Source organism: Girardinichthys multiradiatus, chromosome 10 (genome assembly GCF_021462225.1).
Source record: "Girardinichthys multiradiatus isolate DD_20200921_A chromosome 10, DD_fGirMul_XY1, whole genome shotgun sequence".
Taxonomy (NCBI): domain Eukaryota; kingdom Metazoa; phylum Chordata; class Actinopteri; order Cyprinodontiformes; family Goodeidae; genus Girardinichthys; species Girardinichthys multiradiatus.
Genome location: NC_061803.1, coordinates 36,344,169 through 36,371,432, shown reverse-complemented (window position 1 = coordinate 36,371,432; position 27,264 = coordinate 36,344,169). Strand labels below are relative to the sequence as shown.

The following is a 27,264-nucleotide window of genomic DNA, read 5'->3' as shown; positions in this document are numbered from 1 at the left end:
GTGTTTAGAGTTAACTCGTTGATTCAGATGATTAGGTTCATAGCTCGTTTAGAGACCCTTTTAATGATATGCTAATTTTGTGAGATAGGAATTTTGGGTTTTCATGAGCTGTATGCCAAAATCATCCGTATTAAGACAATAAAAGACCTGAAATATTTCAGTTAGTGTGCAATGAATCTAAAATATATGAATGTTAAATTTTCATCATGACATTATGGAAAATAATGAACTTTATCACAATATGCTAATATTTTGAGAAGGACCTGTACTTACACGGTGGATTTTTTAATGTGGAAGTGATTAACAGTTCTTTTTCAGGTAATTTCCCAGCACCACTTTACATGGCTGGTCCATTACCAGTAAAAACCTAATAAACACAGATAAATGTGGGTGCATGGAGGCTCACAGTTTCCATGCACACAAGTCAGTTTTTCATTTTTGTTTTTCCCAGGACAAACTGTCTTCCAAGTCACTTTGAACTTTGTGAGAGCTTGTCTTTTGTTACTGTTAACTAAAACATCTGCCAGAGAGGACAGAGCCATTTTCCTATGTCTTCTTTTTCACCTTTTCACAGTACCACTGTTTGTGACCCTGTTCATGTCAAAGGTAATACGTATGTAAGGGTACAGTTTCTGTCTCAGTTAAAAAGTAAAAAAATGTGAGTTTGGTTTTTGATCAGTCTCACTGGTCTGGACTTTTGCATCCTTCCACCCTTCCATCCCGTGTTTTCCTCCTATCTACCTCTGCTGGTCCCTATGCACTAACATAAACATTTCAGCTGTTCAGTTCTCTGATCCTCGCCACCACTTCCTGGTCAACTACATCCAAAGACTGTCTGAGAATGTTTTTTCAATTGAGACTGAGTCCATTTTTGAAATTCTCCTTTGCCTAAGATTGGATTCCTTTGGAGTCCCATCAGTAAGAATAGTCTGCTCTGGAAGCATTTTAAGTTCTTCCGGGGCTGCTTTAATGTTTCTATAATCCAGTGATTCCTCCTGCTCTATTATGTTGCTATTATTGTTACGCTGGCAGCCCCTAACTGCCCCTGGTGTTTATGTACTGGGCCCACTCTACAGGTTCTGGTCATAAAATTAGAATATCATGACAAAATTGTATTTATTTCAGTAATTCCACACACTACACCAGCATGCATCAACACCGCATTTGAGTGGGCGGAGGTAGTCTTTGGGTCTTTTCAGACCCCCGTTTGCTGTTTGCCATCTGGGGTCGGAAGCCGGAAGAGGGATTGGGCCTTCTGGTCGGGATCTGGACTGGGGTTGGGGTCTTGGGGGTTGTCTGGTGCTGGCTTTTCGTCTCTCTCTGGATCGCTTGGATCAGTATATACTGTAAATCTTCTGACCTTCTTGTATCAGACAGAATTCCAGCTTTCAAGATATTCTGGGAATGGCCGTGTGGAGAAAAGAATTCGCCTGCGAGCTTTTGTCTCTCGAGATATGCGCCTCTGATGCATCGTGCCATGAGACATGCTGGAAATAGCAACGAAGGTTTATTTTTTGCGTGTTTTTTTGCGACATCTGTTTAGCTGCGCATGTTGAACTGCCCGACCAGAATGGATGACCCCAACACATGATTCTAATTTTATTACCAGCACCTGTAATTCTCATCTGGCAGTTCCATCACCTTCTGCTGTCCTCTCTGAGTTTATTCTGCTCTTCATCCATCCATGTCACCTTTTTAGTTGTTGTTAGAGCTATAAAAAATACTAGACACTCCCATTCTACTCCTACTCATACAGCCTCTTGTAGTCAATGATGTTGGTGCTAAATGGTGGTATTTCTTAGTCCCTTTTCCCCAAAACATAAAGTCACAAAGGCCAAAGAGCATTCATGTTAGGGGAAATCTGCTGATTTAATGACTTTGCCTGGACACTTGGCTGTAACTAACTGTAGCTGTGTTGAAATGTCCTCTGTTGTCTGTTCCTCATTATGACCACATGCTCATAAATTTCCTCCTGGTGTCTTCCTGGGTGAATCTGTGATTTTGACTGATCATTAAGACTATGTTACTCCTGTTGGCAGTTACACGGCTGCAGAAAGATAATTCTAACCAATATTATTTTAGACTTTTTTCATTTTCCTCCAAAAGTTTACTGCTGGTTCACTCTTTGATGTTTTTTTACATTAGAAAAGTTATTTCTTGAGCCTCAAAGTGTCGGTTCGGAGGAGCAGGAATGCTTACGGGTCTGAGCTGCTTCTTGCTTCAATATTAACTCAAGTAAATATGAACAGCTGAGGTTAACAGGCAACGGCATCAACTTGTTGCTGTTACTTACTCTCAGCTCATTCTCAGTCTGCAATCAGGTTTCAATCTAGTTCACCCAATCAGCTCTCTGTACAGGAAGACAAGACACCGAAATCTCAGATCCTAACACAAAATATCCAACTACCTGCACTCCCCAATTTGCTGCACAATAACGGTTGTTAAAGCACTCCTGTCGCTTTATAAATGTCGGCAAATATAAGATATACTTCTAACAGGTCCAAAACAGAGTTACACATATAGCTTTTCCACATCACATTAACAGGTGTAGTGACCTTTGCTTTATACCTGTTTCATTGGTTGTTGACATTGAGCAACCTTACCGGTTCAAAAATTTGAATATCGTGAAAAATATTATTTTTGTTGCTCGTCTCAGAAATTGAAATTCATATTACCGTATATAGACTCATGACACAGACTGAAATTTTTAAGCCTTTTCATTGTAAATCTAATGATTCTGACTTACAGATAATGAAAATCCCAAATTCAGTGGCTCAGAAAATTAGAATATTACATAAGATCAATAAAAAAAGATTTTTATAATCCACAATTTCCATGTTATGGCCAACACAATTGTTTGGAGGACTTCTGACCTGCCAGTTGTCTAGAAGACAGTTGGTAACACCTTTCACGGGAAAGGTGAAAAGCTGACTTCTCACAGAGTGCTGAATTCAAGCATATGAAAGGAAAGTTCAGTGGAAAGTGGTAACTTTTTGGTGAATGAACCAGGTGGCCTTTCTGGACACATGGAGTTGTTTTTATGGTTATAAACATATCAACCAGATATGTCTTTTTGACTGACCTGCAGTCATCATCAGCTTGACGTTTACAGGCAGTATTACTGATGTTATTTTACTGGCTTGTGTATTGCACGATCACTGGCAGTTTAAAATGAAAAGGGATGTAAAGAAACTGCTGTTTTTAAAGATTAATCACAGACAGCACTGGAAGTATAGGGAGACACGCGTTCACAGGCCTTTTTGCTTCATTCTAGTGTTCTGGATCTGAATGCATTTGAGAGGCAGAACAAAGCAGAGGGACTGGGGATGGTGACAGAAGAGGGATCAGGTAAGCAGCCTTATGGTTTTAGTGCTTAAAATATAATAAGTCATCTTTACAGACTTTTTCTTCTTATGGCAACTATTGGCCCCATCTGGGGATTAAGTGGATAATTATTGTTCTCTGATGTAAAACTTCCTCTCCTTTCCAGGTAAATAGTTTAAATGTCTCTTTAACCAACATAACAATCCATTAAACCCTTTCCATAAGACACGATGGCAGTACTCGTCACCTTCATAGAGTGGCGCCAGCGGAGATGCTTCTTGGTTTCATTTTTTTGTTATTCATGAAGATTAGATTTATTTCCTTGTCAAATCATCGCTATAATTTCTAATTAATTTAACACATCAGTATTTTTAAATGCATTATTATTATTATGTTCACATGTATCATGTAGAATTTTCTGGTATAAAAATAAACATTAAGATTTGCTGGTTGCAGCTGCCATCCAGAAAAACATTTTGAATTAACCTTCATCATTTTATGAAAGAATGTACAGGAGAAACATCAGTCTGAATTAATATGCATTCATACCACTACATTATTTTTTTTATGCATTCAACAGTAGGTTTTCTATTTCTTTCTTGTGATCTAAAGCTTGTTTCCTACATAGAATATAACCTGCAGTGCACCCCCCCAGATATTTGTTGGTAATCATCAAAGCTTTATAATCCTGATGCTATGAGAAGCTTAGCTAGTTTCACATGAAAAGTTTATCCTTATTTTTTTTAATGTTTGTTTTTTTTCTGTTCTGCCCCTTTTTTAAATGAGTGTTTTTATGTGCACGCAAGGTCATGGTGGGCAATTGTCATTTGTCCTACAGATATCCTTGATCAATACTGTAGTGAATTCTATAGCACATTAATACAGAAGCTTGGTATGATAACAACATAGCATGGCCAACAAATACATTATTTATGTGCTTTTACAGTATTTTATTTTACTTTACAACAATCTCTCTCTAGAAAATGGGACATTGGTTCTTGGAAACCATCCATTTGAACAAAGCAGATCTTAGTGAAGGCTGGTGGTTTTATTTCAGTAACCCTTGTGGCAGAGCAAAGTATTACAAAGTCAAGTCCTTAGAAAAATAAGCCTCTCAAAAATAATTTTTCTCATTTGCCTTTGAGGGCAGAACAGAAAAAAAACAACTTAGAAATATTTGAATGTAGATTTATTTTTTCTCACTTGCCTCTCAGGCCTTCCGTAATTTATAGCCCTACAACTTCAAAGTATAGTTCAGATTTTAAGGAAGTTCATCTCTCATCTATTTATTAAGTTACTAATTTATTCTGTTAGATGTCATGAGAGTTTTTTTTACTGTTTTTAAAGCTGTATTTTACAGTGTTTGAAGGATTTTTGAAATGTTTTGGCAGTTTTTAAATCACAAACTCACTGCTTTCTGGACATGATTTGGCTTTTATCATTATTGCTCCTATTTTAATGTTATGTCATGGTATACGCTTTTGCTGGTTATGGATTCAACTCCGAATGACTTGAAACGAATAATCTACCATTAACCAAGAACAGAATGAAGGATGCAGTCCTAAATAAAGCAGGATTCACGTTCTTTTTTATTTGAACTGTCATACTTAATTGAGAAAACAAAAACACTCAGTCTTTCAGAGTTCTTTTCCCTATATGTAATCTTTGTTTCTTTATTTGTGTCTTACTTTCTTTCTCTCTCTTTTTTCCCTCTGTTTTCCTTTTCTCATTTTTGTTTACTGCACCTTCCTCCCTACCTCAGTCATCACTCATGAGCGTGGTAATTATGCCTTCTGCCATTTTCATGTGTGTTGGTTGGTCTCTCTCTCTCACCTTGGCTGGTATGGTTGTGTCAGTTCTGTCCAGGTCCTGAGTGCAGACATCCAAACTGTGTCCCTTATCTGCTCCGTGTTTCCTGTCATCATCCCAATCCCTCTGTTGTTAGTTCATCACAGTTTACTCCTGGGCTGGTTTTATTCCTGCTTTTACCACTAGTGAGGGCTTAAAATTTGAACCGCAGAGAAACAAACAAATAATTTTTAAATCTGGACATGGCACAAGTGTTGGAAGTGTCAGCACCTTGCCACTGCCTACCAGTAGGAACAAAGGGCAAATATCTCCCCCTCAGGATCTGCACAGTGTCTGGCACATTTCAGAAACAACTAATACGAGTATTTACCTGTCCCACCTTCATTTACCACCTCCTTCCTCTCGGTCTTAAAGTCAACCTTGAATCAGTTGGTTGTTGTGTCTCAGTAAGGAAGATGGTTATTGTGCTGTTGTTATCTGTTGTGAAGTGAACAGTCTCTTTGATGTTCTCAGCTTCTCAGTCATTTTCTGACCCACTCACTTAGGGCTGCAATGAATTCTGCAAAGTTCAAACTTACATCTCGATTAGAGATTGATTAAAGCTGCAGTTTGTGGTGCAACCAATGATCAGGGTGCAAACATCCAACCTGACCTTCTCTTCAGCTACACATTGTTTCTGTTTTACTGAATGCTTCACCCTGGACATCAAAACTTTTTACCAAATTATTTTCCACAATACCAAGTGCTATTCAACAAATAGAAAGACAGTCAGTAATGGGCAGAAAGATTGTTTTAATTTCAGTGTTTCTAAAAATCATGTCTTAAATCATGTCTATAAATGAGGGCAAACACTTTATCACAGCGCCGTAGATGGATGAACCTATGTCAACTAAAAGGCATTTAGAGGTTGCAGTTGGTGCTGCTGTTGAGCTTTTACATTGTTTTAACGTTGACAAATTATATATATAACATATATAATTTAGGTGCTTTAAAAAGGTAAAGATGTTCTTTAAAGTTTATTTTATATCAGCTGAAAGAGGCCAACTCTAAAAAACGAGCCAGTAGTTGCAGCCCTGCTCATCTATCATCTGCCACCTTTCATTCATTCTAAAAGTTAAACTTTTCTGTTTTTTCCTCCCTTCTTTTAAACTGGCATCTCTTTGTGGCCGCTCTGTTTTCTTAGAGGAAACTGGACTCTTCTCTTCTCTACTTCCCTCCTTGCTGTTTTTAATGGTTAAGCTGTAGTCTGTATTTGGCTTTTGTTTGTGAAATGATTCATTTGAATCCTTTTTTGATTAAATAACCTATTCTGACCACATACATTTCTTTTCAAGCTTTGCTCAAGATTTAGTTTTCTCTTGATTAATAATGACTATAATAAAAATGATGCTGTGTATGTGTTGAAAAATAGTTACGTTATTGTATGAAGAAAACTTATTTCTCAATTGTTCTTGTGTGAAACGAACTTTTAAAGCATCTGTGAAATAAAAGGCCTGTTTGAAATAGTAAAGTAAATAATTTTGCACAGTGAACAATGCAAACCCTTCATCTGGTTTTATACTGTGTTTGGAATAAGACTGAAAGTAATATTTATATGAATTAGAATGTGTGAATACCAGTGAATTCAAATTAAATGTATGTAATATTCTGGTTTGAATGTAATCTGCTGCACTGACCAGTCTGTCCAGGATTTTCAGCCCTGTGTTCAGTGAGGAGCGCCGCACTACAGGCAGAGGAATAATGTAGCAGATAGCTGGAAACAAGAACATTCACTCGGAGTTGTCAGGTTTTAGATAGGACATGATTCTGATCATATCATCTGATGTTTAGCATGTCTTATTAAGGAAGCCAAATGCTAAATGCAGAGTGCAAGCATGGAGTTCATCCTGTGAAATTGAGATCTTATAAAACCAGCTGTAGCAGTAATGCCTTAAAAAGTCCTCCATGTGACCTGATCGCTCCCACATTGTTGTGGGGGATATTGTGAGATAACTAAGCTTTGCAGATTCTTGTTAGGAAATAAAGGCTCTGATTGGGTCACTGAGTTTTTAAGGTAGTTTTTATCCGTTCAAGATGTACTCTACTACCCCATCCCAGTCTAGAAGGTTTGACATCCTGGTAGGACTGACCTGTGCATAAGGACATCTGCTTTCACTTTCAGTCCTGTTTCAGGCTCTTTGATTCTGGCCTCTAGTCCAGTTCTGTTTCTGGTCACTTTTTATGGATGTGTTCTGTTGATGTTTGCGTTTAGGTATTGGTTTATCACATGGTGTCTGGTCTTTCCTCCATTCTTTGTGCATTTCATGGTTTAGAGCAGTATTTTCACACAGTCAGAGGAGCCAGCTTCAGTTCCCTCAGTGGTTTACAGAATCTACAACAGCAGTGAACCTACAACCCATTCAACCAAATGATAAAATGAGTCAAAATCCCATTCTGACTGTAAAATGCTGCACTATATAGACTACACTTGAGTTACCCGCCAAGTGCTTGGCTGCCCACTTCTCATCCAACAGTGTGTGTGTGTGTTTGTGTTAGATAAAACGGTGTATCATGGACACTGTAGTGAGAAAAGCACCTCTCTTTTAACATGCCCTCACTCTCCATCTCCCTGTCTGCTTCTGTTGTCCTTTCTCTGATCTCTCTTCGTATGTGTCTGTTTATATGAATGTGTGTGTGCTTCTATGTTTGCTCATGCTTGTGTTGTTTGAATGTTTGTGCATATGCCCGTCTGTGATCGTGTTTATGTGTGCCTGCATGTGTGTGTGTGTGTGTGTGTGTGTGTGTGTGTGTGTGTGTGTGTGTGTGTGTCTCTTTCTTCTCTTCGGCCAGGTGAGAAGGTCATGCAGGATGATGAGTTCACCTGTGACCTTTTCCGCTTCCTGCAGCTGCTTTGCGAAGGACACAACTCAGGTACTAAGTTCTCACTCACTGCTGTTTTATTCAGTAACAAACTAAAAACGACTGTGTTAGAACAGCTCCATGTGATTGTTAAAGTCCAGGTCTGAGTCCATGATGGCACCTAGGCTTTATACCTGCTCACTGGTCTTTAGCTCCGTGGAATGTAGTTCAGTTTGGTGGATATTTTGGACAAACTGACTCAGTAACTGTACTGGACTGTAGTAAAGTTAGACAGAAATAAAAAGTTTTCTGTCATCAGCATAGATATTGTAGGAGAAATTGTTGTGCTCTATAATCTGATGTGAATGTGGAATCACATAGATGTTGATTAAAAGCAGACCGTGAATTAAGCCTTCAGGTATCCCACATGAGAAGCCTTACTCTGGTTCATAATACCGAATGATCCAAAGTCCTTTCTGCTGATTAGGATCTTAACCAGTTTAAATCATCATGAATCTGCTGGCAACAAACATTTATTATTTAACAAGCTGTACACCAATTGCATTACATTGTTTTAAAGTATCATATTTCTCATTAAAAGATCAAATAAAATATTTACTGAAATGTGAGGGGTGTACTCACTTTTGTGAGATACTGTATACAGGTCCTTCTCAAAAAATTAGCATATTGTGATAAAGTTCATTATTTTCTATAATGTCATGATGAAAATTTAACATTCATATATTTTAGATTCATTGCACACTAACTGAAATATTTCAGGTCTTTTATTGTCTTAATACGGATGATTTTGGCATACAGCTCATGAAAACCCAAAATTCCTATCTCACAAAATTAGCATATTTCATCCGAACCAATAAAAGAAAAGTGTTTTTAATACAAAAAACGTCAACCTTCAAATAATCATGTACAGTTATGCACTCAATACTTGGTCAGGAATCCTTTGGCAGAAATGACTGCTTCAATGCGGCGTGGCATGGAGGCAATCAGCCTGTGGCACTGCTGAGGTCTTATGGAGGCCCAGGATGCTTCGATAGCGGCCTTTAGCTCATCCAGAGTGTTGGGTCTTGAGTCTCTCAACGTTCTCTTCACAATATCCCACAGATTCTCTATGGGGTTCAGGTCAGGAGAGTTGGCAGGCCAATTGAGCACAGTGATACCATGGTCAGTAAACCATTTACCAGTGGTTTTGGTACTGTGAGCAGGTGCCAGGTCGTGCTGAAAAACGAAATCTTCATCTCCATAAAGCTTTTCAGCAGATGGAAGCATGAAGTGCTCCAAAATCTCCTGATAGCTAGCTACATTGACCCTGCCCTTGATAAAACACAGTGGACCAACACCAGCAGCTGACACGGCACCCCAGACCATCACTGACCGTGGGTACTTGACACTGGACATCTGGCATTTTAGCATTTCCTTCTCCCCAGTCTTCCTCCAGACTCTGGCATCTTGATTTCCGAATGACATGCAGAATTTGCTTTCATCTGAAAAAAGTACTTTGGACCACTGAGCAACAGTCCAGTGCTGCTTCTCTGTAGCCCAGGTCTGGGGAATGCGGCACCTGTAGCCCATTTCCTGCACACGCCTGTGCACGGTGGCTCTGGATGTTTCTACTCCAGACTCAGTCCACAGCTTCCGCAGGTCCCCCAAGGTCTGGAATCGGCCCTTCTCCACAATCTTCCTCAAGGTCCGGTCACCTCTTCTCGTTGTGCAGCGTTTTCTGCCACACTTTTCCTTCCCACAGACTTCCCACTGAGGTGCCTTGATACAGCACTCTGGGAACAGCCTATTCGTTCAGAAATTTCTTTCTGTGTCTTACCCTCTTGCTTGAGGGTGTCAATAGTGGCCTTCTGGACAGCAGTCAGGTTGGCAGTCTTACCCATGATTGAGGTTTTGAGTGATGAACCAGGCTGGGAGTTTTAAAGGCCTCAGGAATCTTTTGCAGGTGTTTAGAGTTAACTCGTTGATTCAGATGATTAGGTTCATAGCTCGTTTAGAGACCCTGTTAATGATATGCTAATTTTGTGAGATAGGAATTTTGGGTTTTCATGAGCTGTATGCCAAAATCATCCGTATTAAGATAATAAAAGACCTGAAATATTTCAGTTAGTGTGCAATGAATCTAAAATATATGAATGTAAAATTTTCATCATGACATTATGGAAAATAATGAACTTTATCACAATATGCTAATTTTTTTAGAAGGACCTGTATACCACAGTCACAACAGAATATTTCAACTATAAATATCTATTTCACACATAACAAGGCATTCACACAAATCAGAAAAGTGAGTCTTGTTTCATTTTTTAATTAATCAAAAATGAAAAGACCCAAAGTGCATAATGATAATAAATGGTGAAGGAAATGGAGTGAATGGTGAAATGAGCAACACCTGGTCCAACATATAACGCATGTTAAACATCTGCTCCTAAATGGTTCCCTTTAAATTCAGGAAATTCACATGTTTTTCAGACTTCCAGAACTACCTGAGGACACAAACTGGGAACAATACAACCGTGAACATCATCATCTCTACTGTTGACTACTTACTCAGGGTTCAGGTTAGCTTCTTCTGTTCACAGCTGCCAATTTTACTCCGTCTCATATAATCTTTAGTTATTAGGGTAATTTGACTTGTTTTACAGTTTTATGGTTGACTTGATTTTGGAATAACTAGCAGCAGAATCAAAGTGACTACATAGATAAATGACTTGTTGGCTATAGTTACTGAATAATGTAGACAGACCATAGAGAGAATTATCCTTTATAATGAACTCATTTCCTGTTTGCATTTGGTTGGTCATATTCCATGTTTTCAGACAGAAGCCTGTAGTACTACTGGAACCTGTTCTTGCTCCTCTTCCTCTCTCTCCTCAGGAGTCTATCAGTGACTTCTACTGGTATTATTCTGGGAAGGATGTTATTGATGAGCAGGGCCAGAGGAACTTCTCCAAGGCAATCAGTGTGGCCAAACAGGTGTTCAACACGCTTACCGAGTACATCCAGGTAGGAGAACACAGTGGTTCTTACTCCTCAGATCACAGCTATGAAGAATGAGCTCAGTCTGAGGACTAACCTCTTATTTTCTCCTCAGATCATGCTGAGTCATTCACTGTTTTTCAGTATGAAAAAATGTTTTGGATCATTCAGTGTGGGCAGACTTTGGACTGGAGTTCTGATTAGATTCTAATCAGACTGCTTTTCTAAATGAGAATTTGAGCTTAAATCCATTTGTGAATATTTTGTAGATTTAATTTTTTAACAGGATCAGGTCAAGATTTCACCTGAATGCCATTTCATTCACAGTTTATATGTTTTCACTTATGGCTTCTTGTTTTATGTATTGTGGTGTTTTGATGAGTTATGGACCTTGGAAGATTTTCTTTACCTCTTTAAATCAGACCATTGTCTAGTTAAGTTCATGCAGGGGTCTAGATAACCATTAGCTCTTATTTTAATTGTAAAATTGCTGAACGTTCAGTCCTTACCTCAGAAACCCTTTCATTATTAGTAGAAGTAAATTGTTCTTTGTTTGTTCTGTTTTTATATTTTGAATCAGTAATATTATTTATTAGTTTAATAATAACTGATTTGCACTCATTCTCATGGTGATTTTCTTATAGCACATAATCTTAATTTAAAAATAAATCAAAGCACTGATAGAAAAATGAAACCCCTTGTTATTTAAATGATGGTATAGTAATTGTAAGGTAAAAATTAACTTCAGACCGATAAATTGATTGACTGATAAACATATAAAAATGACTGATTAATTATAAAATATTTTAATTTTAAATTATGCAAAATTTACATCTCTACACTGATAGAATTAGCAGCTGAAACTGATCGCTGGCTAGAAGTTTAAATGAATGAATGTTAGTAGAAACTTTGGTTTGCTTTTTAAATTTATATTTATTGTATCAAAGTTACCAGCAGAGGCTCTATGCTGCATGGCATGCTGTTCACTCCCACTGGGAAAGAAAATGGACTCATCTCAGACAAATAACAAGCAAGAAAAAAGTGACTTTTATTCCTACAGAATATGTATGGAGTGAAAGGCAGTGTGTAAAATGATTCTGTCCCTGTACTTGTGTGTACTGGTCTTGTAGGGCCCGTGCACTGGCAACCAGCAGAGTTTGGCTCACAGTCGATTATGGGATGCTGTGGTCGGCTTTCTACACGTCTTTGCTCACATGCAGATGAAATTATCTCAGGTTAGTAGAGGATGACCTAGGTAGAAACTGATGTGTCCCATTAGATCCCCCTATTCTTTATTTAATCTTTTTGGTTTCATCATTAGATACCTTTTAAATTATTTTAGAAATATTTTAAACAAAGTCTGCATTTCCTTTCATTGCATTCTCTGAACTAATGCAAATAAACATATGAGGGAACATTTCCATGATAACATGAGAAGAAAGCCATAGCAGAGAATCTGATCTGCTGCAGGCTTTTCTTTCTATATGTCAAGTAGAATTTGGTAAATGGAGGCTGATTCACTGCTCAAAAAACCACATCAGATCTCAGCTAGAAAACAAAATCCTGCTGGATCTTCATACTGGTATGGAATGGGTAATGTGTTAGGAACAGAAGGATCCAGAGAAGGCTTAAGCTGTAGTCACAGAGATATTTAAACTGAAAAACTGATGCATCAGGCTGGTCAAATTTGCTGAAATGTTGTTGCATCAACTTAAAATAATGCTCAGTAGTTTGCATGGGCCCCATGTGCTTGTATAAGATGATGATTGGGATGGTGTCTCGGACTATCTCCTCCCAGGTGAGGCGGAACCCAGGAACCACTGCACCAGTGAAGGTTCGAACAATACAGGTCCTTCTCAAAAAATTAGCATATTGTGATAAAGTTCATTATTTTCCATAATGTCATGATGAAAATTTAACATTCATATATTTTAGATTCATTGCACACTAACTGATATATTTCAGGTCTTTTATTGTCTTAATACGGATGATTTTGGCATACAGCTCATGAAAACCCAAAATTCCTATCTCACAAAATTAGCATATCATTAAAAGGGTCTCTAAACGAGCTATGAACCTAATCATCTGAATCAACAGAGTTAACTCTAAACACCTGCAAAAGATTCCTGAGGCCTTTAAAACTCCCAGCCTGGTTCATCACTCAAAACCCCAATCATGGGTAAGACTGCCGACCTGACTGCTGTCCAGAAGGCCACTATTGACACCCTCAATCAAGAGGGTAAGACACAGAAAGACATTTCTGAACGAATAGGCTGTTCCCAGAGTGCTGTATCAGGGCACCTCAGTGGGAAGTCTGTGGGAAGGAAAAAGTGTGGCAGAAAACGCTGCACAACGAGAAGAGGTGACCGGACCCTGAGGAAGATTGTGGAGAAGGGCCGATTCCAGACCTTGGGGGACCTGCGGAAGCAGTGGACTGAGTCTGGAGTAGAAACATCCAGAGCCACCGTGCACAGGCGTGTGCAGGAAATGGGCTACAGGTGCCACATTCCCCAGGTCAAGCCACTTTTGAACCAGAAACAGCGGCAGAAGCGCCTGACCTGGGCTACAGAGAAGCAGCACTGGACTGTTGCTCAGTGGTCCAAAGTACTTTTTGCGGATGAAAGCAAATTCTGCATGTTATTCGGAAATCAATGTGCCAGAGTCTGGAGGAAGACTGGGGAGAAGGAAATGCCAAAATGCCAGAAGTCCAGTGTCAAGTACCCACAGTCAGTGATGGTCTGGGGTGCCGTGTCAGCTGCTGGTGTTGGTCCACTGTGTTTTATCAAGGGCAGGGTCAATGCAGCTAGCTATCAGGAGATTTTGGAGCACTTCATGCTTCCATCTGCTGAAAAGCTTTATGGAGATGAAGATTTCATTTTTCAGCACGACCTGGCACCTGCTCACAGTACCAAAACCACTGGTAAATGGTTTACTGACCATGGTATCACTGTGCTCAATTGGCCTGCCAACTCTCCTGACCTGAACCCCATAGAGAATCTGTGGGATATTGTGAAGAGAACGTTGAGAGAATCAAGACCCAACACTCTGGATGAGCTAAAGGCCGCTATCGAAGCATCCTGGGCCTCCATAAGACCTCAGCAGTGCCACAGGCTGATTGCCTCCATGCCACGCCGCATTGAAGCAGTCATTTCTGCCAAAGGATTCCCGACCAAGTATTGAGTGCATAACTGTACATGATTATTTGAAGGTTGACGTTGTTTGTATTAAAAACACTTTTCTTTTATTGGTCGGATGTAATATGCTAATTTTGTGAGATAGGAATTTTGGGTTTTCATGAGCTGCATGCCAAAATCATCTGTATTAAGACAATAAAAGACCTGAAATATTTCAGTTAGTGTGCAATGAATCTAAAATATATGAATGTTAAATTTTCATCATGACATTATAGAAAATAATGAACTTTATCACAATATGCTAATTTTTTGAGAAGGACCTGTAGTTCTAAGAACTTCATCCTGGTACCTAATGGCAGTCAGGGTGTCATCATTTATCCTGTACAGGTCTGTGTGTCCCTCCATGGATATTCCTCCCCAGACCAACACTGACCACCATGAAACCAATCCTGCTGAACAATGTTACAGGTAGCATAACATTCACTGCAGCTTCTCCAGACCCTTTCACCTCCTTCACTTTCAATTCCATTCAATTTTATTTATATAGCGCCAATTCACAAGACACGTCGTCTCAAGGCACTTTACAAAGTCAATTCAATCGAATCATACAGATTTCAAGTCAGCTACATACATTCCAATTAATCCTGACTATCAATCAGTGCAATCAGATTCACTTTATTATTTAGATTGGTTAAACAGTTTTTCTATCGGAGGAAACCCAGCAGATTGCATCGAGTCAATGACTTGCAGCATTCACTCCTCCTGGATGAGCATGTAGTGGACAGTCACTTGCATTGACTGAGCAGCAATCCCTCATACTGAGCATGCATGTAGCAACAGTGGAGAGGAAAACTCCCTTTTACCAGGAAGAAACCTCCAGCAGAACCAGGTTCAGTGTGGGCAGCCATCTGCCACGACCGACTGGGGGTTTGAGAGAACAGAGCAGAGACACAAACAGAACACAGAAGCGCTGATCCAGGAGTACTTTCTTTCTGGGAAAGAAAAGTGAAAAATGAATGGTTATAGCTCCTTTAGAGGCTTCATCTAGGAGAGAAAGACAGCTAAGATGAACTTTGATCCAGTTTTCAAGTCTAGAGTAGGAAAGAGAGCACATACAGTTAGTCACAGTAGAAGCTCAGCCAGTAGCTATGTCTAGGAGAGACAGGGTTAAACGCTGTTGTGGAATTTTCTTATCAAAGTGGGTAGAAGTTGACTCATAACAAGAGAAAATCCGGACTTTGTCTTTATAAGTTTTATTCAAAGGCATTCAGTGTTTGAATGACTCTGTCACTGAGCAAGTCAGTTGAAACAGAGCCCCGATCAACATTTACACACAGTATTTATACCAGAACATGACAGTGTTATCTCAATTTCAAAGAGTCTGTGTTTTATGACCCCAGACCCTTCTCGGGTTCAGAGGTGACTAAGTTATCTGGGAACCCATCTGTCCTTCCCAACACATCATCCTAACTGTGGGTTTTAACCATTAAACTTCTGATAATGGCTTTTACAGCTTCCTCCCCTAACACAGATGCTCAGAGGAGTGAGGTAACCCAAAGGTCATACACTTTGGAACACTTAATAAAAGAATTTCCATTACAACACTAAAAGGGCCAAGTGTATCATCTGCATAAGGTGAGCATTACGTTTTTGGCAGCAGCAGCTTGGCTGATGTCCGCCTCCAGGAAGGTGCCACAGCTAAACCCTGAGGTAGCTTCTAGGAAGAGAAAAAACACAGAGAGAAAATAGTGTTAAAAGCTGAAATAACAGCAAATAATGCAAAACTGGAGAGTAGTATGAGAATGTATCAGAGAGAGTGAAAGTGGTCATTATGTCCTCCAGCAGTCTAAGCCTATAGCAGCATAACTACAGAGATAGCTCAGGATAACTTAAGCCACTCTAAATGTAAGCTTTGTCAAAAAGGAAAGTTTTAAGCCTAGCCTTGAAAGTAGACAGGGTGTCTGCCTCACGGACTAAAACTGGGAGCTGGTTCCACAGGAGAGGAGCCCGATAACTAAAGGATCTGCCTCCCATTCTACTTCTAGAGACTCTAGGAACCACCAGTAAACCTGCAGTCTGAGAACGAAGTGCCCTGTTAGGAACATATGGACCAATCAGATCTCTGATGTATGATGGAGCTAAATCATTAAGGGCTTTATATGTGGGAAGGAGAATTTTAAATTCTATTCTGTATTTAATAGGGATCTCTCTTTTTAATTTTCATCAGAACTCTTGCTGCAGCATTTTGGATCAGCTGAAGTCTTTTAACTGCATTTTGTGGACATCCTGATAGTAAATAATTACAATAGTCCAGCCTTGAAGTAACAAATGCATGGAGTAGTTTTTCAGCCTCACTCCTGGACAGGATATTTCTAATTTTGGCAATATTCTGGAGGTGAAAGAAGGAAATCCTAGAAATCTGTTTAATATGGGATTTAAAGGACATGTCCTGGTCATAAATAACACCAAGGTTTTTTACTTTATTATCAGAAGTCAATTTAATGATGTGTCCGAGCTACCGCACGCTGTTGGCGGTCAGATGTCTCGGAGTTCCTCCGGTCCTTGGTCCCCAGAAGCAATCACACACTCTATCTAACACTGACTCTTAAAGGAACGACTCTCAAACAGTGTCTAACTTTTAGCTCCTTTAATTCAAATTAGGCAGAGGAATGATTACCGAGATCAGCGCTAAGGCTCCCGTCTCGGACTATTGCCGTCTGTAAAAGGATGACGAAAGAGCCTCAAAAGAAGGGTCACATGTAGTTTTATATATGGCACTCCAATGCAATGGATGTGCCCTCCCTCAGTGATTATCAGTAGACTATGTGTCACCATTGTGGTGTCTATCTGGTAGGTTGTGTAATAGCGGGTGTCCATCCTTAATCTAAGTGTGCTGCTGCATTCAAATCAAACCAGTTACAGCCTGCTCCACTATCAAACCCAGTGCCCCAGCCTCAGGTCATTCATGACAACCCTTGGGCCATTTATCCTTGTAATGTGTGTCGATGAGCATTCTTATCCTATTCTAACAAATGGGAAACATTACAACTTATGCTTTATATCACTATGGTATAAATGGGAAAAACAGCTGTGAGTCATATTAATAAAAGTTATTAAAAACAGCTGTCCAAATTGATTGATTGACTAAGCAGTTTGTTTTACAAAGATTCTGGTCCAAAGACGACAACTTATGTCTTGTCTGAATTTAGAAGCAGAGAATTTAATGTCATCCAAGTTTTTATGTCTTCAAGACATCCCTATAGTCTATCTAACTGGTTGGTCACATCAGGATTTATAGATAAGTAAAGCTGAGTATCATCAGACTAACAGTGAAAAAGTATTCCATGCTACCTGATAATTTTACCTATTGGAAGCATATGTATATTAAAGAGAATTGGCCCAAACACTGAACCCTGTGGTACTCCTCAATTAACCCTGGAGTTTGAAGATGATCTAACAGAACAAGTACAGATCCAAGTCTATTGTCTGAGGCCATAAGAATATCATTGGTGACTTTCAGCAGAGCCGTTTCAGTGCTATGATGAGCTCTGAAACCTGACTGAAACTCTTCAAACAAATCATTACTGTCTAAATGCTCACACATTTGATTTGCAACTAATTTCTCAAGAATTATAGATAAAAATGAAAGACTGGATAGGTCTGTAATTTATTAAATCATGGTGATCAAGTGAAGGTTTCTTAAGTAAGGTTTTAATTACAGCTACCTTAAAGGTATGTGGTACATATCCATTTACTAAGGATAGATTAATCAACTTCCTTAAATAATTTGGTTGGGGTGGGTCGAATATACAAGTTGAAGGTTTAGATGAAGCTAATATTTTTTGATAACCCACGAGCTCAGAGTGAACATGCTTACTTCTGTGAAATCAACAGGGTCTACTACAGGGGTTGGACAATGAAACTGAAACACCTGGTTTTAGACCACATTAATTTATTAGTATGGTGTAGGACCTCCTTTTGCGGCCAATACAGCATCAATTCACCTTGGGAATGACATATACAAGTCCTGGATAGTGGTCAGAGGGATTTTAAGCCATTCTTCTTGCAGGATACTGGCCAGGTCACTACGTGATACTGGTGGAGGAAAACGTTTCCTGACTCGCTCCTCCAAAACACCCCAAAGTGGCTCAATAGTATTTAGATCTAGTGACTGCAGGCCATGGCAGATGTTCAACTTCACTTTCATGTTCATCAAACCAACCTTTCACCAGTCTTGCTGTGTGTATTGGTGCATTGTCATCCTGATACACGGCACCACCTTCAGGGTACAATGTTTGAACCATCGGATGCACATGGTCCTCAAGAATGGTTCGGTAGTCCTTGGCAGTGACACGCCCATCTAGCACAAGTATTGGGCCAAGGGAATGCTATGATTTGGCAGCCCAAACCTTCACTGATCTACCCCCATGCTTCACTCTAGGCATGCAACAATCTGGGTGGTACGCTTCTTTGGGGCTTCTCCACACCGTAACTCTCCCAGATGTGGGGAAAACAGTAAAGGTGGACTCATCAGAGAACAATACATGTTTCACATTGTCCACGGCCCAAGATTTGCGCTCCTTGCACCATTGAAACCGACGTTTGGCATTGGCATGATTGACCAAAGGTTTGGTTATAGCAGCCCGGCCGTGTATATTGACCCTGTGGAGCTCCCGACGGACAGTTCTGGTGGAAACAGGAGAGTTGAGATGCACATTTAAAATCTGCCGTGATTTGGGCAGCCATGGTCTTATGTTTTTTGGATACAATCCGGGTTAGCACCCGAACATCCCTTTCAGACAGCTTCCTCTTGCGTCCACAGTTAATCCTGTTGGATGTGGTTCGTCCTTCTTGGTGGTATGCTGACATTACCCTGGATACCGTGGCTCTTGATACATCACAAAGACTTGCTGTCTTTGTCACAGGTGCGCCAGCGAGAGGTGCACCAACAATTTGTCCTCTTTTGAACTCTGGCATGTCACCCATAATGTTGTGTGCATTTCAATATTTTGAGCAAAACTGTGCTCTTACCCTGCTAATTGAACCTTCACACTCTGCTCTTACTGGTGCAATGTGCAATCAATGAAGACTGGCTACCAGGCTGGTCCAATTTAGCCATGAAACCTCCCACACTAAAATGACAGGTGTTTCAATTTCATTGTCTAACCCCTGTATATGACATCTGGCCCTCAGACCTCACTTAATGAAGTCTGCTTCTAATGGTCAGAGACATTTAGCCCAGTGGCCCGATGGAGGTCATTTTGTAGGGTTCTGACAGTACTCATCCTTTTCCGCCTTGCACAAAGGAGCAGGCCCTGCTGATGAGTTAAGGACCTCTGAAAGCCGTGTCTAGCCCTCCTAGAGTAACTGCTGGGTCTCCTGAAATCTCCTCCATGCTCCTGAGACTGTGCTGGTAGGCACAGCAAACCTTCTGGCAATGGCTTGTATTGATGTGCCACCCTGGTGGAGTTGAACTGCTTGTGCAGCCTCTGTAGGGTTCTGGCACTGCCTCAGTAGTGACACTGATCCTGGTTGGTCAAATGCAGAACTACTGAAAAAATGTCTGTGGCCTTCACCATTCCTGTTTTTGGGGTCATCTCATTGATCTCTCTTTAGTCGACCTGTTGTTCATTTCATTACCACCAAAACAGCTGAAACTGATTAACAGCCTCCTCATACTACTGAACTGACCAGATCAATATTACAGTTTAACTGACTTATTATACTCTGAATAAAAAGTCAGTCAGTCAGTCAGTCATTTTCTACCGCTTATTCCATAGTGGGTCGCGGGGAAGCTGGTGCCTATCTCCAGCAGTCTATGGGCGAGAGGCGGGGTACACCCTGGACAAGTCGCCAGTCCATCGCAGGGCAACACACAAACAACCATGCACACACTCATTCATACACCTAAGGGCAATTTAGAGAGACTGTGGGAGGAAGCCGGAGTAGCCAGTGAGAACCCACGCATGCACGGGGAGAACATGCAAACTCCATGCAGAAAGACCCCTGGATGGGAATCGAACCCAGGACCTTCTTGCTGCAAGGCAACAGTTGAATAAAAAGTGTTTCTTTAATTTCATGTAGCAGTGTATCGTGGGTGATCACTTGAGCAGTTGATTGGTGATTGTGAACATGTTATGTTCTCTTTCCTCTCAGGACTCAAGTCAGATTGAGTTACTGAAGGAGCTGATGGATCTGCAGAAAGACATGGTGGTGATGTTGTTGTCTATGCTGGAAGGTACATTTACATTCATAACTGTATGAGATCTGTATGAGATATTGCAGCAGATGCATACATTATCATTTATTAACAAGTACACTTTGTCTGTTTATAGTTGTTAATGTCCTGAATAAAAAATATGCACTGTCACTACCGCAGGTAATGTAGTGAATGGGACAATTGGGAAACAGATGGTCGATATGTTGGTGGAATCGTCCAACAACGTGGAGATGATCCTCAAGTTCTTTGATATGTTCCTGAAACTGAAGGACCTGACCTCCTCTGATGGTTTCAAGGAGTATGACCCTGATGGAAAAGGCAAAAAAGCTCTTAAAACATTCTGGGTTGTTATTTATGTCCCCTAATGAGAAATGTGCTGGATTTCTATTATTTGCATTTGAGATGTTTTGCATGGTCAAAATAGCTGGTGATTTGTAAATTAACCAACAGGTGTCATCTCGAAAAGGGACTTCCATAAGGCCATGGAGAGCCACAAACACTACACCCAGTCTGAAACAGAGTTCCTTCTCTCCTGTGCTGAGACTGATGAGAATGAACTTCTGGACTATGAGGAGTTTGTTATGCGATTTCATGAACCAGCCAAGGTGATTTAAAACAAAGAACATTTTTACTGATCTTTAAACACAAAAGGTCCAAATGTAAGGGTGTTGAAAAGAGGAAAGTTTTTTACCTTTAACAATTCAAGCTTTTATTTTGCAGATACCAATGTGTTTTACCTATTTTATATGACCTACAAACACTGGAACACCAGGGAACAGACAAGTTCCTTTCTGAGACATGTGTTGTGAATTTTCTCTATATAAATCAAATGAACTGAACTGAATTCAAAGAGAGGGCAGTTATATTTGAATAAACATTATGTCAAGCAATCAGATATTGAAATGGGAAATCAATATGTACATAATTTCTGCAAGAGCAAAACAATACCATAAATAATCAGGGAAGACAAATATTTGCCTGGAGTCAAGCCAAACATCAAGCCCAGATTGTTCAACAACAAAGGTTAGATCATTTAGTTTCCCCAAACTGAGGTCATTTTTTAAATTAATGAGAATAGTTTTTAGCTCCATCATGATCAGTGATGAGTAATGTCTTTAAAAAAAATATTATTAATAAATAAATAAAATCAAGAAATACTAAAAAAATGTAAAACAAAAAATAAATAAATAAATAATTACATAACATATTTTTAAATATATGAATTAAAAAATATAAATAAAAAACAAAATAAAAAATAAACAAAAAAGATAAAATAAATAAACAAATAAATAAATGCATAAATAAATACAATAAAATAAAAAGTGATGAAGGTTTAATTTCAAATTGACACTTTTTTTTTGCTCAGGATATTGGCTTCAATGTGGCAGTTTTATTGACGAATCTGTCCGAGCACATGCCTCATGACACCCGCCTGCAGACATTCCTGGAGCTGGCTGAGAGCGTCCTCAACTACTTCCAGCCGTATCTAGGTCGCATCGAGATCATGGGCAGTGCCAAGCGCATTGAGCGGGTCTACTTTGAAATTAGCGAGTCCAGTCGGACACAGTGGGAGAAACCTCAGGTAAAATCGTTTTTAACAGATCATCATTTTAGATGAACAGCTGCTAAAGTCCCAAACCTTCTTGCAACATTCCTCCTGTGTGCACAGGTTAAAGAATCAAAGCGGCAGTTTATCTTCGATGTGGTAAATGAAGGTGGAGAGAAAGAGAAGATGGAGCTGTTTGTGAATTTCTGTGAGGACACAATCTTTGAAATGCAGCTGGCAGCGCAGATGTCTGATGCTGGCGAGCGCTCAGCTGTGAAAGAGGAGAGTGAACGAGAGAAAAGTGATGAGGAAAACCCTGACATGGGCTTCTTCTCTGTTTCTACTGTGTGCTTGGCATTAATCGCGCTTCGTTACAACGTCCTGCTGCTAATAAAGGTGGGAGCGCACATTTCCCTCACTGTCAAAACTTCAATTACAACTTCAATTAAAAACATGAATCTGTGCAGTCTCTCCAAAACTTTGCATACAGTGAGGTGAACAAGCATTTGATACGCTGCTGATTTTGCAGGTTTTCCTACTTCCAAAGCATGTAAAAGTCTTACATTTTTATCATAGGTTCTCTTCAACTGTGAGTGATGGAATCTAAAACAAAAATCCAGAAAATCACATTGTGTAATTTTTAAGTAGTTAATTAGAATTTTATTACATGACAAGTATTTGATCACTTAGAAACCAGTAAGAATCCCGGCTCTCACAGGCCTGTTAGTTCTTCTTTAAGAAGCCCTCCTGTTCTCCACTCATTACCTGTATTAACCACACCTGTTTGAACTCGTTATCTGTATAAAAGACACCTGTCCACACACTCAGTCAAACAAATTCCAACCTCTCCTGGCTTGGAGGCTGGGATGGGCTACTGGAAAATAACCAAGCAGCTTGGTGAGAAGAAAACAACTGTTGGTGCAATTATAAGAAAATGGAAGAAGTTCAAGATGACGGTCAATTTTCCTCAGTCTGGGGTTCCATGCAAGATCTCACCTCGTGGGGCATCAATGATCATGAGGAAGGTGAGGGATCAGCCAAGAACTACACAGCAGGACCTAGTGAATGACCTGAAGAGAGCTGGGACCACAGTCTCAAAGCAGACCATTAGTAACACACTACGCTGTCATGGATTAAAATCCTGCAGCGGAAGCAAGGTCCCCCTGCTCAAGCCATGCATGTCCAGGCCCGTCTGAAGTTTGTCAGTGACCATCTGGATGGTCCAGAGGAGGAATGGGTGAAGGTCATGTGGTCTGATGAGACAAAAATAGAGCTTTTAGGTCTGAACTCCACACGCCGTGTTTGGAGGTAGAAGAAGGATGAGTACAACCCCAAGAACACCATCCCTACCATGAAGCATAGAGGTGGAAACATCATTCTTTGGGGATGCTTTTCTGCAAAGGGGACAGGACGACTGCACCGTAATGAGGGGAGGATGGATGGGGCCATGTATCAGGAGATCTTAACCAACCTCCTTCCCTCAGTAAGGGCGTTGAAGATGGGTCGTGGCTGGGTCTTCCAGCATGACAATGACCCGAAGCACACAGCCAGGGCAACTAAGGAGTGGCTCCATAAGAAGCATCTCAAGGTCCTGGAATGGCCTAGCCAGTCTCCAGAACTGAACCCAATCGAAAATCTTTGGAGGGACCTGAAAGTCCTTATTGCCCAGCGACAGCCCTGAAACCTGAAGGATCTGGAGAAGATCTGTATAGAGGAGTGGTCCAAAATCCCTGCTGCAGGCCTGTGAGAGCCGGGATTCTTACTGGTTGTTAGGTGATCAAATACTTATGTCATGCAATAAAATGCTGATTTATTACTTAAAAATTACACAATGTGATTTTGTGGATTTTTGTTTTATATTCTGTCACTCACAGTTGAAGAGTACTTATGATAATAATTAAAGACTTCTAAATGTTTTGTGAATGGGAAAACCTGCAAAATCGACAGTGTATCAAATACTTGTTCTCCCCTTTGTATATAAAGTCTTGGCAATGAGAAAATACCATTTGATTCAAATGATATTTTTCTATATGTGGACATTAATGCCCCTTTTCCACTGGCTTGTTTTAGGCGACTCATCTCCACTCCACGATGTTTCACTTTACTCGGACAGTACCAGTTGTGTTTTCACTGACTCACTGACGGCTGGAGCTCCGCCTCCAGGCACCAGTGTAGAGCGCTGTACTGCTATTACTGTAACTGTGACATTGTCACATTAAAGTAATCTGCGTCAAATGATAAAAAATAAATAGTAAATAAAGACAAACAAATACTAATAACTTTTATATCACTGTATATGGAAGAATGTCTTAGATATGTTTTCTCATGTATAAAATGATCCACTATAATTATCTGGACCACAGCTCAGCCAGAACTTGAATAAAATAAGGCTCAGGGGTTCTGATGTGAAGGGTGTGGCAGGAGAAGGAGAGAGGAGAGATGTTGCCATCTGGACTGATGATGCTCCAGAGTTTGCCTGAAGAAGGTACAATTTTGGGCTTTATAAGGAAGTTTTTGTTTCTCATAAAGCCCAACCCTAATATCCAGGATGGATATTAGCTATTTGGGTTCGATTCAGCGGGTTCCTCCTGTTTGATCCGATGCAGGCAGTCTGATTACAGGCAGTTTCTCTCTGCCTGCTCCCTCCTCCTGCAGATGCTGGTTCGCTTAAGGGCCGTCAATACATTTCCGAACCCAAAGCACTGTTTCATGGTTGTATTTTGTGCGTTTTGGGGGAAATGTTTGTGGGTCTGAACAGCTCATTTTATGTTGGATCAGTTAGGAAGTTATAAAATACAGCATCCCCTACGTGCGTGTAATTCAGAAACCTCATGTGTCCTATTTCTTTTTTTTTTTTCAGCCCTCAGGCATGGTTTATGATCTGTAAATAGTAAAATTATATTTTGATTTGAACTGCTCTGGACATTGTGGTTCTTAATATTGTTGTAGTTTTATTAACGTTTCCCTGCAGGACCTCGGCGAAAACCTTCTCATTTCTCCTAGTCCCATGGCCAGTCAGGGAGCAGCAGTCTGTTCATGTCCCATGTGGTCCCTACTCAGCCCCTGTAGATCCTCATTAAACGAAACCTGAGCTCCCATTACCTCCCACATGTCTCTCATCCCAACAAAAAAAAAAAAATAATTCTCAGAGATGTCTTGAAGGAGACACAGCTTTGTCACTGGGCAGCAAAGCTCATTGGTCTTGGTCCTTACTTTAACTTGACGGACAAAGCCTTTACTGTCGGGAAACGTCTCTGTTACTTTCCCCAGAAGCCAGGAGTTTCTGGGTGAGCTGTCATCAACAATAAGCACCACATCACCAACACGCAAGTTTCTTCCTGATGTGGACCATCGTTGTCGTTCTCGGAGTTGGGTAAGATATTCCTTACACCATCATTTCCAGAACACATCTGAAAGATACTGGACCTGTCTCCATCTGCGTCTAACGTACTGATCATCTTTGTTGAACACTCCAGGTGGTAAATCAGGTTTGACTTTGAGTAAAAGCAGATGATTAGGTGTTAACGCTTCTAAATCATTCAGATCTGAGGATGCTGTTGTTATGGGCCTGGGTTCAAGATTGCTTCAGCCTCACACAGCAAGGTATGGAGCCCATCTTCATCCAACATGTGCTCCTTAACAGTGGTGTTCAGAATCTTTCTCACCGAGCAAATCAAATGCTCCCAGCTTCCTCCAAAGTGGGAACCGGCTGGAGGATTAAAGTACCACTGAACACCTTTTTGCTGCAGCGTCTTCGAAATCTTGTTTGTGTTCCATTCACTAATAGATTTCTTCAATTCCAAATCAGCGGCTCGAATGTTTGTTCCATTGTCAGAATACATCTCTTTAACCTGTCCTCTTCTGGCTGTAAATCTCCTTATAGCATTGAGGCATGTATCTGTCGAGTGATGGTGCAACTTCTAAATGTACATCCCGTATGGTGAGACATGTAAAAATAACACCATATCTTTTTACCTGTCCTCTTCCCCTTTTCACCATGAACGGCCCAAAATAATAAACTCCAACTGTTGTGAATGGTGGATCATTAGGTTGGACTCGACATTTTGGCAAGTCAGCCATAAGTTGGTTGCCAGGTTTGCTATGCAATCTTTTGCATGTGATGCACTTGGACAAAAACTTTCTAATGGTTCCGTTTGCTCCAGGTATCCAGTATCTCTGACGTAATTCAGCCAACATATGATTCCTTCCTGCGTGACTTGTCATGTTATGAATGTGTCCTAGGACAAGCCTGGTAATGTGGGAATCCTTTAGCAGAATGGCTTGCAGCTTACAATCATGTGGCAAAGCTGCCCGACTCAGCCTTCCTCCTACACGAATGACCCCATCTTGCAAAACTGGATTAAGCTTGTATATTGAGCTGCACTTTTTTACCTTATGAAGTTCCTTCAGCATTGCTAAGTCTTCATTAAATTCCTTTCTTTGACAGTGTTTCACAATTTCTGCTTCTGCCTTCTTTAAACCTTCACAGATTAGCTGCCTTTCTTTGCCAGTTCTGTTGAGAGTTTGAACTTTCCTCTCTTTCTTATAAGAGCTGTTTAGTTGTTTATGGCTAGCTGTCAGCTCTCTCAGAAGGTCTTTCAATTTCAGAAACCATGCTACAGCACGCTGTAACTTTATCCAAGAAGAAAAGTGTTTCATCAGCTGATCTGTTGCATCTTGTTGTACTTGAACAACAGTCACTTGTCCGAAAGTGATTCTTTTGACCTCTGAGTCATCAAAGTCAACCATCATAGGATCTGGGTTTCTGGGCCACTGATCTTGAGGACTGAGTAAGAATACTGGTCCTGTTAGCCAGTTTTTACAATTAAAAATACTTCAACACTCTGTCCCCTAGAAACGTGATCGGCTGGATTAAGAGCGGTATTGACATACCTCCATTGTGATGTTTTAGTGCTTTCTAAAATTTTTGAAACAGTTAGCGACGAACGTCTTGAACCTTGTACTTTCACTATTTGAGTATTTTAGCACTGCAGTGCTATCAGTCCAAAACATGGAGTCTCTAAACTCTAACTCCATTTCTTTCCTGAGAATCTGGTCCATTTTAACTGCTACTGTGGCTGCAGTCAGTTCCATCCTTGGAATAGTTGGAGCCTTAACTGGTGCAATCCTTGCCTTTGCCATCATAAGAGTGCATTGAGCATCTCCTATATCATTGCGCATGAGCAGATAATTTGCTGTTCCGTAAGCATCCTCACTAGCATCAGCAAAGTGATGTAGCTGTGCAAAGACTGAAGCACCAAACTGTTTTTCCTTAACACATCTAGAAACTCCAAAGTCTTTTAGAAGTTGCAAACTTTCAGCCCATTGTTTAAAGTTCCTTACAATGTTTTCTGGGAGATTTTGATCCCATCCATATTTTTCTCGGCACAGAT

General features: G+C 40.2%; 1 protein-coding gene across 1 annotated transcript in view; it reads left to right on the top strand.

The window, feature by feature from the left end:
- Nucleotides 1-27,264, top strand: part of ryr2a (ryanodine receptor 2a (cardiac)) — a 301,990-nt gene that overhangs the window by 253,452 nt on the left and 21,274 nt on the right. Inside the window, exons 88-98 of the mRNA XM_047377164.1 lie at nt 3,275-3,348; nt 5,087-5,104; nt 7,963-8,043; nt 10,465-10,553; nt 10,870-10,998; nt 12,102-12,206; nt 20,262-20,343; nt 20,485-20,643; nt 20,776-20,930; nt 21,692-21,907; nt 21,995-22,267. Coding sequence (XP_047233120.1) covers nt 3,275-3,348; nt 5,087-5,104; nt 7,963-8,043; nt 10,465-10,553; nt 10,870-10,998; nt 12,102-12,206; nt 20,262-20,343; nt 20,485-20,643; nt 20,776-20,930; nt 21,692-21,907; nt 21,995-22,267 — 1,381 coding nt within the window. The remainder of the gene's footprint in view (nt 1-3,274; nt 3,349-5,086; nt 5,105-7,962; nt 8,044-10,464; nt 10,554-10,869; nt 10,999-12,101; nt 12,207-20,261; nt 20,344-20,484; nt 20,644-20,775; nt 20,931-21,691; nt 21,908-21,994; nt 22,268-27,264) is intronic.